General features: G+C 40.8%; 1 protein-coding gene across 1 annotated transcript; it reads left to right on the forward strand.

Moving 5' to 3' along the window:
• The first annotated feature begins 2,042 nt into the window (after nt 1-2,042).
• Nucleotides 2,043-13,855, forward strand: uspl1 (ubiquitin specific peptidase like 1). The gene is made up of 9 exons (XM_069190134.1): nt 2,043-2,223; nt 3,102-3,261; nt 3,862-3,984; nt 5,374-6,010; nt 6,968-7,078; nt 7,832-7,961; nt 9,447-9,572; nt 10,762-10,922; nt 11,326-13,855. The coding sequence occupies exons 2-9, from the start codon at nt 3,133-3,135 to the stop codon at nt 13,173-13,175; spliced, it is 3,267 nt and encodes a 1,088-aa protein (XP_069046235.1). The 5' UTR covers nt 2,043-2,223; nt 3,102-3,132; the 3' UTR covers nt 13,176-13,855.
• Nucleotides 13,856-14,233: the final 378 nt, after the last annotated feature.

Raw genomic sequence — 14,233 nt, forward strand, 5'->3', positions numbered from 1 at the left:
CTCTAAATTAAATTTTGTGATAGAAGTGTTTAAAGTATCATTTATCATGGTTACTGTGCAAAACAATGCCTGATTTATCTATCTTTAGGGAGTGCACTTATAACAAATATAACAAAAGTAATGTGTCTATTTGGCACCTACAGGTACCCTGCAAGAGAGATGTAAAAGCACCCTGATGACAGGAGAACTAGGATCACTTATTTGTTGTTAACATGTTATTTCAGGCGTTACCAGTAAGCCACTCGTTAGTTATTGGTAAAATAAATAACAGTACATAACAAATAATGAAAACCTTGCATAAAGGCAGTATAGTACTATACACTGTACAGCAGGTACTTATTCTTACCCTTTGACACTAATATATAAGTTGCACGTGCTCTAAATGTTTCAAATGTTCCACTAACAAGATATGTAGTAGCAAGATATCAGGCTCTTACTAGCACAAGCTGTGTTTCAGTAATAAAGCAGTTATACCAGGCTAAGGGGGTACCCTTAAATGTGTTACCAGTTCTGCTCCTGACATCTTTGATAAATTCGTCGGATCTTCAGGTGTCCTCTGGACTCCAAAATTCAAACTGGACCAATTGTTTCTGAGACATTAATCTCAACCACATAATTGGACAGAATACAAACGTTATAATAGTTAAGAACCTTTTAACGTAACACTTTACTGTTTCATTTTTTTAATTTAAACTGTTAATGTGTTTAATAATTTAAATATATATATATAAAACGTTCACTTTTGGGCCTAACTTTTTTTAGTTTCCTCAAGCATACACCGTGTGATCGATTTTCTAATAGCTTTTAAAAAAATAGATATTATTGTTGCATGGAGCATTGAGAAACATTTTTTGCACAGCTGCTTACAGTTGGGCTACAATTAAGTCGACAGATTAGGTCCCGTCGCCTTTGCATTATAATGAAGAAAACGATGTTCTTTGTTGAGCTTAGGTTGTTTTCACAGGTGACAACATTACTACAGGATATCCACGACTGCTGTTATTAGAGACCCTTTACTACTGAGGTAGTCATGACTACCTTTTCTGTCATTACATGCTACATCACACGAAGTACGTTAGGCAGCAGCAGGTTTCTTTACAAAATCTTTCATACATTTTTTTTTTTGTATCTAGGAACACTGCAGATGTACTGAAAATAACGTAACGATCCTATCTGCCAGGATGTGCTTAATTTTCTGGTGATTATTTTTTTAGACCGATTTACACTGAATACTTAAAAGGCATACCATGCGCTGTGTCAAATGTTCTCCAGGAGATCGTGATGCCAGTTTCTTCCCTGTTTTCCCAATCAATGTCAGAGATTATTTTAGTGGGAGACCGAGGTGTAATTGGTTTAGGCTACAGCCGGAGGCATAAACAAGTTCGGCTCTGTGTGGTACAGAAAGGAAGGTGACAATTCGCGCTGTAGCGCCACATCTTGAACCCAGGTCAGCAGTGCGCCCTTCTTATTACAACGCCTGCGCGATCCCATTCATGTGGGACTCAACCTGACGGTAAAGCCGAAAACTGTTCAAGATAACTCCTAAACAGAAACCTCGCAAAAATATTATTATGCTGATTGGGTCATCTAGTATGACGTGCTGTTACAGCTATTAAACATCTTTTGAACCAGAATAGTTCGTACCGTATTTATTGTAATTTAACACATATTTTTAAAAGCTTTCGATCTATCTCTCGCCTAATAAAATATTTAATCAAAAGGTAATTACTACACTGCGGGCACCTGCCGGTTTTGTTTGATAACATCAACACTGTGTCAATGCTTAGTGCAACAAAATTAATTTTGTGAGAACACATTTGGGTTTACTACTCATTGCAGTGCTTTCTAAACTCTACACTATATTTAATCTACACTCAGTCCCTGTCCCGTTTGATGAACACTGGAGGTAAAAATATTTTTTGTGAGACCTACTCTAGCCTTATGAGGTTCTCTAGCCTAGGAGTCTGCACTGGGGCACACACATGCGCGGAAAAGACTAGAAGCTCCGAAGGCTAACAGGGAACTGACACTCTGCCGCAGTTGAATGACGTCAATTGACAGCGCGCCGCCGGAAGCAGAACGTTGAGCAGACGAATATGAGGAGGCACATGGAGTCGAACCGTACAAAACAATCGGTTTTAGTAAAAGAGAGTTGATGGGCTGGTGAAAACCGGATCGTGGAGAATAAGTGGAAATCGCGAAGCAATCAGGGCTTTTCAAGGGGTATGTGTGCCTAGCGATTTAATTTGTGACCTTGACTGAAAGCATTTTATGCCGGGAAAAGAAGTGAAGTTATTACGTTCTGCAACTGTAATTGCAGACCGTTCTGGTTGACTCTATATGTGTTAAGTACAGTAGTGCACACCGGCTTGAAGCTTCTGTACGGTGTTTATGACTTGTGTATAAGATATGCACAGTATAATCTATAATAATTGTACTTTGAATTACCATTTGCTAAACAACTGAAGTTATAATATTCGCTACTTGTAATATTAGATATATATTAACTACGTTCAAGCTTTCCCGTTTCTCCATTAAATCTGAGGTTTTATCTGGTATCTTTAGTCTTTTTTTAAAATGGTAGAATGTAATCTCTAATATTGTATTTGTCGTTTTTAAGGAACTGGCACTCTGAGTTGGTGCAGGCATGGTTTTCGAACTGGTATTTTTCAAATTGTCACAGCTGCATTCTTGTCTTTATTTGACCTGAGACGGGTTATTTTTTACCGAACGGTTATTAATTTTTCACTGCAAAACTATTAAGATAAAAGCATCAAGAAACTTGTTATAGTTGTTATTGTTAACGAGTTACACGCATCTCGATTGTTTCGTTTGCAGCACGAAAGACTCCAGAATTACACCTGTTTTGCTGCGCATCAGTGGTGTATAACTCCATCCATATAAATAATTTAAACTCGCAACAGATTACAGGCTTGAACCGTTTGTATATTTTTTTTTTATAAAATGCAAAATGTAACAGCAAGGTAAAGGGCACATCTTCGATGGAGATGAGAAACGTGTGTAACAGGTCAGAAAGGTCTTAATTAGCATGTTAAGCAGAATAAGTTCTAAACATTTTCCGCTCTTGTTTTGTTTTGCAGTGCGTGGAAAGGTGCGCCAGATCGCGCGGATATGGTAATGTTACACAAATGGCCGCGGATTCCGACTGACAAGAGGAGCTGCAGTGATTTCCCAGTGATGAGTAGTGAAAGCACTGCTATAGGGGAATCCGCCCCATTGGTGGCTGGGTATTTGGGAAAAGTCAGTTGAACTCAGTTTCTCTCTGTCACTTGTGCAAAGCTACCTAAAAAAATCAAATAAATGCTAATTGGGCCCCTTACCTTTTCAATTCTGTCTTTTTGTTGGCAAAAGACACACGGAAATCTTACGGGGGAAAAAGGCGGAAGATTTTTTTTCTGAAATGCCATTGACTTTTTCATGTGACTCAAAAGCAAGTTAATACGAATGCAAGGATTCCAGTCTTCTGTAGCACGCAACTGCGTTAGCTTTTATCCGTTATGTACAATAATAGTTTGTACGATTGAGATCTGTTCCATTTCTTTTGAAGGACTGGAATATGTAAGACTCAATAAAATATTTCTAGACCTTGTACAATTGATGTACGCAATATTAAAATACAGCCTTTATGTATTGCTGTGTTTTTGTGAGGCATGCTTTAATTGACTGCCTCTAGTTTTATTATAAAGCACTGGTTTTCCTGTGTATTGTGATGCTTGCTTTCCAAAACTCATGAAGGCTCCAGAGTGTGTACTGACAGCTTTTGCCTCCATGGCATGGTACTGCTTTTTCCATTACTGTGGTCTGTGCTCAATAATGAAATGCACTGTTTTTATTCTCAAGTCTCAAGAGAGGTTGCACTTGGAAAAGAACTGTCCAGTGTGTGCTGCCAAAGGTCAGACGCAGGCCCTGCGAGCCTTTCACATCAGTTTTCAGGAGTCTATCATCCTCTGTGGAAACCCCCAGGTAAGCCATCGACAGACATTACATTTGAAATATTTTCTGTTTATGTTTCCTTTGGTATTTGTGAGAGCAGCAACTTATTTTAGAGGGATGAAGCATGGCAGAGGGGTGGGACAGTGCTTAGCATTGGTACCTCGTAGTGCTGTGGCCCTGGGTTCAATTCCTGGGGTGCTCTCTGCATGGAGTTTGTATGTTCTCCCCATGTTTGTGTGGGTTTCCTCCGGGTGCTCCAGTTTCATCCCACGGTCCACAGACATACTGGTAGGTTAATAGGCTTCAGGGCAAATTGGCCCTGGTGTCAGCGTGTGCGCATCTGTTTGTGTCTGTGTATCTGCCTTGCGATGCATTGCTTGCCCAGATAGGCTCTGGATGGATTATGGAAATGATAGAGGGTTTTTGGCTGACCCATGGCTGACAAATAGTGCTCTTCGCAAGTGAGATCAGACTGGTTACTTGACAAACTAGGGTTAATGCCCAGCCTCACTTCTGAAAGTTCTCTTGGGTTTCTATCTGGGAAGGTAACTTACCAAGTCTCCCACCCCCCTATGTGTACAGAAGTGCCTTGTAGGTTCTCCTCTGCCTTTGAACCCTCTAACCTGCAGGCTCTCCAGTAATACTTGACCTTTTACAGATCCCCATGGGTAGAAATCTCTCTTCATGAGGATCGTTGTGTCAAAAGTCAGAAAGCCGACGATGGGTTTATACCTTCAGGATGTACAAAGGTTCCTTGTGCAGTAACGACCGAGCTCTAATCAATCTGTCAGTTTTCACAATACACTTTTTTTTTACTCTCTCCAAGTTACAAAATAGAACAGGGGTGAGCAATCCTAGTCCTGGAGGACTGGTGTATCTGCAGGTTTGCATTCATGCACACCCGAATGAACCAGTTTATTACTGGCTTAACTGGATTAATTTAATAGCTTCTCCCAGCTTTCACTTGCTGGGGCTTTGAAGAGACTACTAAGTGTCCAGGACTAAGATTTCCCATTATTGATGTAGAGCTGCTGTGTTCGGTTTGAGAATAATTTGAAGATCTGATTTTGCAATAAAGCCTTATAAATCCTATTATAGTTATCAAATGAAGAAAATAAATTGACCCCATTATGGTTGAGTAATAATATTCAGATGTATATTGATTTAAGAAATATATCGATGACAGGAGAATAATGTTAATTTCTTAAGCAGTTATTTATTAAGAATGTTTTAATCTTTTCTGTTGTGTTGTCACTGATTACTTTTTAAGTGTATAATGGGGAAATTGAGTATTGTTCATCACACAAAAGGTTTTGCGAAGAAGAAATACTTGCTTCTGAGATGCAACGCTTCTTATTTCATTATAAGGTATTATAATAAAAATCATAATAACAGTAATCTCTTTAATTCTTGTTTTAGTGCATTTTTCCTCTAGGAAGCAAACCTCTGGCTGACATTCTCTTGCATGGTACGTCAGAGAAACCTCACATTGCAAACAGCTACGCGAGGAAGAGGACGCTCAGCAGCTCAGGTGAAACGCAAGCTGAGCCTTCCTCAAAGAGCCCGAAGGCAGCGGAGGAGATTGACCCAGCTCAAAATACATCTGGAACCCGTGTTGTCTGCAAACCTTGTTCGGTGGTTTTGACTTACAGCAAGGTCTGTGAAAGTAAATTGCAGACTGAAGGCCAGAATGTGCATTACGTTGACACCAGATCACCGCCAAAAGAGTTGGACTTCTCATGTCCAGACCCTTGCAGCCCAGGCAAAGACACAAAACAGCCAAGCCCTGCAAAAAACAAGCCATGTGAGGTGACATCTGAAGGTGTGCAGGAAGGCTCTTCAGAAGAATTAGTTCCTGCTCCTCCCTTTCTCTTCTGGAAAAATCAACATTCACTGTGTTGGCTGGACAGTTTAATGGTGGTGTTAGTGCATTCTAGCGCTGTGAGGGAAAATTTGAACACCCTGCAATCTGACAGCTCTCCACTCAGAAGACTGTGCACTGAATATGACAAAGCACAAGCACTTTTACAAGAGGCACAGCGGACCAGCAGTGAAGGTGGGTACACATGCCAGGCATTACTTTCTGGTGATGCCTCACATAGCACCCTTGTATTTCTCTTTTAATCAAGAAACAATCGTTTTTCTCAGAACTCTGATCAGGAATAACCAAGATCTGATTGTCCATCATTTATTCCATCACTTTGTCATTGTAGTTTCTCAAGATCTCTTCTGGCTAATATATTGGCATGTGCCCGGGTTTTTAAATAGAAAACATTGATTCACAGCAATGCTGTGGTGCTTATTCAGTTAGTACTTGTGCTAAGACTTAACTGTTAGAATTTGAATTTAAAAGATTAATCCTTGGCAGCAGTATCATAACATTTGGGTTTTCATATCTAGCATTGTTCTTAACTGAATCACGCGAAGTGAAATGATTGTTTCACATCCTATTATTTTCAGTTGAGTGTTCAGGACAGGTATTGACTAATTACTTGATCTTGTGATTTAAAGTGGATACGTGTAGTATCTGGCCACAGTGACTGGCAGTAAATTTACCTGTTGGAAGCCTTGTCATGTGCTTAGCAGCTGATACAAAACCCATGTGTAAGATTCAGATCTTGTGATTGGCAGAAGAGCTGAGGAGGAGAGGGATTAAGTCACAGTTGTTCTGGCAGTATGGTGATAGGAAAGCTTGATGATACCACAGGATGTGCATGTTCCACACTGGCCACTAGGGGACCACTCCCTGGGTGTCCTGGGGATGTAAAATGCAGAACGGTCAACCTGACATGTTCCTCATGAGGTTCAACAGATGCCTTTTCCTGATTATTTAAAAACAAAATCCATCCTTGGTATATCTATATGTTTTCATAGTTTTATACTGTATTTCTGTTTTGCACTTATTGTTTTTTTTCACATGGAAATCTGTGCAGTGTATGTTAATATACACAAGGGCAAATGAGCTTCTCAATACCATTGTTTTTTTTTACTTCTCCAATTTTTTTTAATACAGGTGAAGTCGGTAAGATCCCCTCAGGAGTCCTCCTACAGGCAGAAAGTCTCTTAAATGAAATCAGAATGTCTGTTTTCAACCTTCTGCAACCTAAACTGCGCTGCAAACTGGGTAAGTGACAAATTCCACAAAACCTAGACTAAACAGATCATCTGTGGCTATAGTGAAGAGCGAGCAATGTTTTCTGAAGCTCTTCAGTTAAGTAAGAGCTTGATCATCTGCAGTTATTGTATTGCAGGTACAAATTTTACATACAAGCCCCAAGCAGACACAAATAGTTGTATGTAAATCAAAAGGGATCTGTAAACACCTGACTTTTTTGTGATTCAGATTTAATTCATTTGTGTGTATCGGACATGGATTCAGATCATGAAGTGTGTGGCTCGATGGCCAAGGTCCACTCATGTTACTTGTGTTGTGTGAGACAATGCCACATTCTAGGACTTTTAAATTCCTTTTGCTAAACCGTAGTGGCATTCTGCAGTTTAAATTAGGGGGACCATGTCTCTGGCTCGTATGTGTGCCCTTGTCATATTTGCAAGTGTAAATTCACAAGTACATCTCTTTTTGCCATTCAGCTGTGAGCACATTTTTTTTCTGTTCATTTTCTGGGGCTAACAAAAAGTGTAGACATATACCACCTTTTACATATATGCGTTCATAGATGCAGGAGGTCTCCCTGCATTGTAGTGAAGCAGGAGGCATGCAGTTTGATGCCTCACTAGAGCAGGATCTTAATTATTTTCCATGTGTGAAAATGAAGGATGATACAGGGACGGAGAGTAAATCAACCTCATATTTCCAGACTTCATAGGCTATCTTTGGGGGTCTGACGATGTTTCTGGGTGTTCTCCGTCTCTGTAGGAAGCCAGGAGAGCCCTGTCTTCGCTCTGCCCCTCCTGCTCCAGCTGGACCAGGTGACCGAAGAGCTGTTCAAGTCCTCCTTTCACTGGGAGTTCGCCTGCTTCGCATGTGGCCACAGCTCTAGGAGCAGGTAAAAGGCGGCGTTCTTCCAGCTTCTTCCTTTTAGACCCACAAAACAGTCTGTGTCTCCATCTTCGACTGCTGCCCACAGCATTTTGCTTTTTACGTTTGCTTCCTTGTGACTGGGGGTCTTTTGAACATGGCTTACTTGCTGTTAGGCACAAGGAAATTGAAGTGCTGGCTCAAACAGTGGTGCTCTTTAAATGTCTGTGTGCTCCAGCTGTATTTTGGAGAGAAATATAACTCAGAAGTACCATTCATAATTAAAACCAAAAGTCCTCTCTATATCCGGTAGTCTTTGTGTGTACCTTTTCTCTTGTTGAAACTATACAGTATTTTATTGCATGGCATTTAAAGTTCACATTCAGAGGCCTTTTAGAATAAAGTTCTAGGTATACTTTTAATTCCTGTTCGGTGGGTATTGTCTGTGTGTTCAGCCCCTCTCCTGGTCTAGAGACACCTGTATAAGAAGGCAGTCTGTTTACAGCTATTGTCAAGTCATGGTACCGTTCAGTTTTCCATGCCTCATTGTTATTCTAAGGTGTGTCTAAATACCTTGTAACAGCAGAATAACTTAGTCAAAACAGATGGTAAAAACAGGTGGTAGAGGCCAGCAGTGTTCCCTAGTCGTTGGAAAGAAAAATGCTGTTAGTGACTACTGTTCCCAAATGTACTTTTATAGTGCACATATAGATTATTTATTGGGTATGTGTCAGTACACATAATTAAAAACAATAATAAAATAAAAACTGTAGCACGATTTGCAAATCTTCAGATTAATATGGTTCTATGCCGATTTTGTGAAACACTCAAATAATTCGGGACTGACAGCTGGCACAGTAAGATATGAAATGGTATTTTATTTGTTCTACATCCAATTTTCCCTTTAAGAATATTGACTGCAAATCAGTTTGGCTGTTATTATAATGATGAAGTTGGTAGCAGCTTATTATGGCTGCTGTTCTGTAGCAGCTGCTTTTATTACCCATAGTGCATGACTTTACAAAGAGCAAAAGAACATTGTTGATTCTTTGATTTTGTGAACGAAGCTTGCAGGGTTACGCCCAACTGTTTGAAAAGTGGATGTTGCTGTAAATAAGGTGAAGAGCATTTTGAGTACTGTTGCATCTCGATGGATAATTCCTTAAGGAGAATGTGCTGTTTTCTATAAGTATTAGTGTAATTGACCAGCTTTTAATAGTGCCTGTTTATAGTGCAACAGTTCAAACTTGCTTGTATTCTCTGACCAGTGCAGTTCTTTTGCATAGCTCCTCCTGTTGAGTTCTTTTTCCATATTTTTCCTCAAGTTACCCCCTCCCAAAAATTCAACAAGTTCAGCCCATGAGTTCTTTTGATTTGAGTTCTTTCTGTGTTCAGCACTAGAAAAAAAGATATCACAGAGCACTAGGCCTCAGGAATAGCTAAAAGCGAGAGAGGAAATGTTTGGTGAATTGAATCTTAAAGAAATCCATTAATGCGAAACTTTTTTCTTTAGGCGTGAAAATACTTTAACTACGTTTACGGGTATTATACCAGAGTGGAACCCCTTGAATGCAGCCCATGCTTCGCCGTGCCCGAGGTGCGACCATAAACATCAAATGAGGAAGATGGTGTTGGAAAGGTGAGTGAAATCTTTACTCTCTGCTTTCTTGGTCAGAGTGCTGGACTTCACTTCACGTGTTGTGGAGGGCAGTTAACACAACCTTTTAAACAGTTTTTGAAATGTTAAGATGTAAATGGACAAAGTGAGGGTGGGCTGGTAAGGGTTGCGTAGGGATGTCATGCGTTTGTGATTCATGATCCTAACCCGTTAAGAGGAATTATGTGTAAAAGCTTGATTTCTTTCAAAGAAAGTCATTTTGGTATTCGTTTTCTATTTATATGTCGTGCCAGTCTGGTAGGGCAGTAAACTATGGTTTCCCCTTGAGTTTAAACTACTTTGACCTGTTGTCACTCCCCTGGTAGCAAGCTGAATGTTCTTTATTAATCCTTGTTTTGCATTTGACATCGGCTCTTTATCAGAAATTAAGTTGTATTCACTCTTAATATAGTCAAGGATAGACGTCTAATGCTTAAATGCATTGATTGAATGGAGCTGGAACAGCAGTTGTAACATCGGCTAGTTGATTAAATAACAAGGCTGTAAATCTTCCAGTGAGTTGCTCTTCCAGCATGCCAGCCAATTCCCATTATATATCCACATGGCTATGAATTGTTCACATATGAAACTTTCAAGATGGGTGGCTTCATTCAGAAGCCAGAAAAGTGTTTTTAGTTTTAGCTTGGCTTTGCTGGATTTGTGTTAACATTAGGATGTTTTTTTTAATGTAAATTAAGCACTCAGACACCAAAGGAAAAACATTTTTCCACCTATAGCAGTAGATTTCTACTTCCACAAACAATGTCATAAATAGACAGTGAATTAAAGGAGAACTGGACATGTAGACGGTTTTTATTGGTCGCTTACTGTTAGTCTTACTGTTAATCAACTGACATTGTGTGCTAACACAGTTAAGAAAAGAAAGAGACCTGTGTTGTTGGCCTTTCTGTTACAATTTAGGAGAATCTCTTCTACCCAGGGAAGTTTGCTAATGGCGCTATTAATAAAAACTGCAGTGTTTTGTGATCTAAATCCCAATCAAGAAACCACCAAGAAGATGGTTTGTGGTCAGCTTGTCTCCATAAATGTTCTTAATTTCTCAGTTGAATAAAAGTTAAATACAAGAAAAACATGTTTTGAAAAAACACAGGTGAACATGGTTAGGCTGGTTTGCATGAGTGTGAAGTTTCCCGTTTTCTTTTTTTTGCAGGGTTCCCCCCGTTTTTATGCTTCACTTTGTGGAAGGCCTACCTCACAACGATATGAACGCTTACGCGTTTGACTTCCAGGAGATGCAGTATGCAGTCTGTGCTGTAATCCAGTATGATCAGCTTGTGAAGCACTTTGTCACCTGGCTTCATAATGAAGATGGTTAGTGCTGGTGCCTGTTCCACGTGCCTTTATGGTTTACTGAGATGCTCAGAGGGGCAATTCCAAAAGCTATTTGAATGCTCCTGTTAAATAATCTTATAGTTAAACCAGACACTTTAATTTTCATAGCTATCTCAGCTGGAGGCAGAGCTGACTCTAGTTAAGTAGTATTTGCTGTTTGAGATTGCTAGAGCTGTTCTTGCAATTGGAAGGTTGCATGCAGCTTTGCCTAATAGTGTCATTTTCAATTTAGTGTTCCCAAAGACACTTTCGTTTCAGTATACGAAAGCATGGAAGTATGAGGTTAGCAATTTCTGTTATTAAGTGCCAGATTTGATTTGTATTGAGAATTTTGTGCAAGTTAAAAAAAAAAAGTCTTATCCTTTTCATACTTTTTAAATAGGTACATGGCTGGAATGTGACGATTTAAAATACCCTCTCTGCATCCATCACAAGCACTTGGAAGTTCCCTCTAAGGAGATTCACATTGTCTTCTGGGATGCCTGTAGGAAGAGCACTGTGACAGGGTCTGGCCTCCATCTGAAAGAGGAGTGTGTCAAGCATGTTCCCCCTGAGGAAGGCACAGCAGCAGAAGCTGACGCCCTGGATACCTCTCTGCCCCTTCTTGAAGTGGACAGCAGTCTCTCTGACATAGTCGCGCAGGAGGAGAGCGATGATCTTTCTGCTCACGCAGGCTTAAACGCCACCTTAACGAACTCTGATATGCGGGATGCGTTTGAGGGTCTGTCACACAACGATATTGTTACCCTGACGCTTGTTGAGGTCAAGGTTGATGCTGAAGGGAGGCCGCTGGACAGCCACCGGGTTCCAGACTCCACAGATTGCAGTGACCAAACGGCAGCTCCTGAGGAAAACCGGCCTGGGGGTGAAGACTTCGGTTTGTTAAATAACAGCAGCGGGTCACCTCCCAGGGTGAACCAGAGCTCTGAAACGCCTGCTAGTCTTCTTTGTCCTGCAGAGCTGTGCGGGCCGCAGACCAGATCTTCAGAAAAGGCCCCGGTCAGTGTGCAGAGCTCCCAGCAGACTCCGAGGGAAAAGAGAGTGACAGTTGATTCCAAGAACCGAGAGGAGTTTGGAACAGCTGCTAAGGTTCCTCCGGCATCGGATGTTCGCACCGCACTTTCTCCAGACACGACTTCGCCTCCAGCAGCCACTACAACTGCTCTCCCCGCTACTGCTGCTGCTTCTGCTGTGAATGGAGGCAAATCAGGAGGATCTGGAGATAAGTGGAGTGTTCATTTCCTCAACAGACACCCAGTGTTAAGATCAAGCAGTACGCATTTCAAAGCTGTTCCTGTGGCACCTTCCCGACCCTCACAACCCTTCCCGACCAGGGAGCAGCAGAGCCCCAGACCCTTGTTGGCGCTTGGAGACGACGGGAATTTTCCAGGGAAGTCGGCGGAAATGTTTGGGGGTTTCAGATCGAAAGGTGTCGCGACTTCCAAGGGCAGCTTGCCGTCCCGAGAGACGGGGCTGAAGATGCAAGATGTCTCCGAAGAGGCTCTTTTAAAACCTCCTTGCCCACCGTCCCCATGTTTACCCTTGAGCAAAGCCAACGTTATCAGCTCCCCGTCTTCAGACTCCGCTGGTTTCCCTGTGAATGCCACCAAGCCGGATCCGAGGAAAGCGGTCAGCACGACGTCGGCTCTTAAGGGACACGACAAGACTGACAAACTTCGTTACAAACTCCTTAAAAAGCTTAAAGCGAAAAAGCAGAAGCTGGCTTCCCTCAACAGCTTATTGAAGTTAAATGGGTTTGGAGATACTTCTGTGCTTCCGGAGAGTCACAAATCCACTGTGCATCTAGACGCTAAGAAAATCCTCCAAAGACTGGAAAGCACCGATACGGAATCCATGTACACTGTTAGCTCAGCTTCTTCCTTGTGCGCCAGTCCCAGTTACGATGAATTCTTCGCTGACCTCTTATCTCCATCCACAACTGATAGCTCTGTGTCCCCGGACAGCACTGACTGTCTAGAGAGGCTAGCAAATGGGAAACAGGTGAGAGGACTTCTGGACGGCTCCACCACTAAGCAGAACTGTTACCAGGGATCCATTCCCTTACAGACTCAGGGCCCTAACTTGGCCGTTTCTGAATCGCCTTTCGCCGTCACACAAAACGGTCTGTGTTCCACTGGTGAAGATATCTTTGAAGAGCTCATGTCCAACTCAACACTACAGTCATGTGAAGCAGAGAGCACAGACCTCAGTACATTTGACCTTTTCTTTTGAGTTTTGCCTTTTTTGTATTCTTGTTGACAGCGGTTATTTAAAATTTGTACTGTATAGATTTTTTTTTTGCTTATGTTAAGCATTAGCAGACTGAATAAGCCTGAATCACGAATCACAGCACTTGTATTTTTTTTTTAATGTGTGACATTTTAAAATACAAATTGAAAGCATTTGTTGTGAATTTATACTGGGTGACATGCTCGTGCACAGTTGTTGTTGTTTTGTGTAAAGATCTGTATGATCCCAGTAACTGGGCTAAAATTCTTGTGTAATAAAAGTTAATTCTTAGTGGTGTATTTTGTATAACACTAGATCTTTGTGTGTTTCCAGTTGTTTATGGCCTTTGGCTATAAAGTTAGGTTATGTGGTCTGATGGCTCCGCAGTTTTATTAAGGATGACCCTGGCTGTAAGCTTCCACTGAGATCTAGTTAAGATTAGTAGAAAGATTCAGACTTGTGAAGATTTATAAGAAAAGGGCTGCAGCTGAACTACAGAGGAAGACCCATGTAGCCCGTGAATATGTGAGACAGCAATGTTGTGCACAGTAATTTAAACACTGTTGTCAGTTTTAATTTAGACATACAAGTCTGCATGCTTCTTTAATGGAGCTTATTTTGTATAAAGCTTTTTGTAAAAAAGTTATTTTTTAATAAACTAAGAGAAAACATTCAGTACCTCACCTTCTCCGTCTTGAATGTATATGTTGTTTAGGTATCTCATTATTTCCTTTAAGTCAAAATCAAATCTCTCATCACATAATCTTAATTCTAAGATCACATAAGGATATCTCGCATGTACTGTTTTATTGCAAATAATACGATGTATGTTGAATGCATTTCTTTTTCCAAGGAAAAACCTTGTGAGTTTTGTCCATAAAATATTTGGTTTAAATGGTGTGGATAAGATAAAGTTGTGCATTTAGTCTAAGGAACACATAGAAAGTTGAGACTGAAATGTCATTCAGTGCCGATACCATGCCTGTTGCATTTTGCTTGAGTTTATCGATGGTTAGAATTCTGTGGTCGCGAAAAACGGGAAATAGGTATGGATGGTCGTC

The sequence above is a fragment of the Lepisosteus oculatus genome, chromosome 5, assembly GCF_040954835.1.
Source record: "Lepisosteus oculatus isolate fLepOcu1 chromosome 5, fLepOcu1.hap2, whole genome shotgun sequence".
NCBI classification, from domain to species: domain Eukaryota; kingdom Metazoa; phylum Chordata; class Actinopteri; order Semionotiformes; family Lepisosteidae; genus Lepisosteus; species Lepisosteus oculatus.

Excerpts from the sequence above, each read along its gene's own strand:
- uspl1 (XM_069190134.1), top strand. The coding sequence starts at position 3,133 with ATGGTAATGTTACACAAATGGCCGCGGATTCCGACTGACAAGAGGAGC. Across the intron at positions 3,262-3,861 it reads TGGCTGGGTATTTGGGAAAA|TCTCAAGAGAGGTTGCACTT; the intron begins GTCAGTTGAACT and ends TTTATTCTCAAG. Across the intron at positions 9,573-10,761 it reads AGGAAGATGGTGTTGGAAAG|GGTTCCCCCCGTTTTTATGC; the intron begins GTGAGTGAAATC and ends TTTTTTTTGCAG.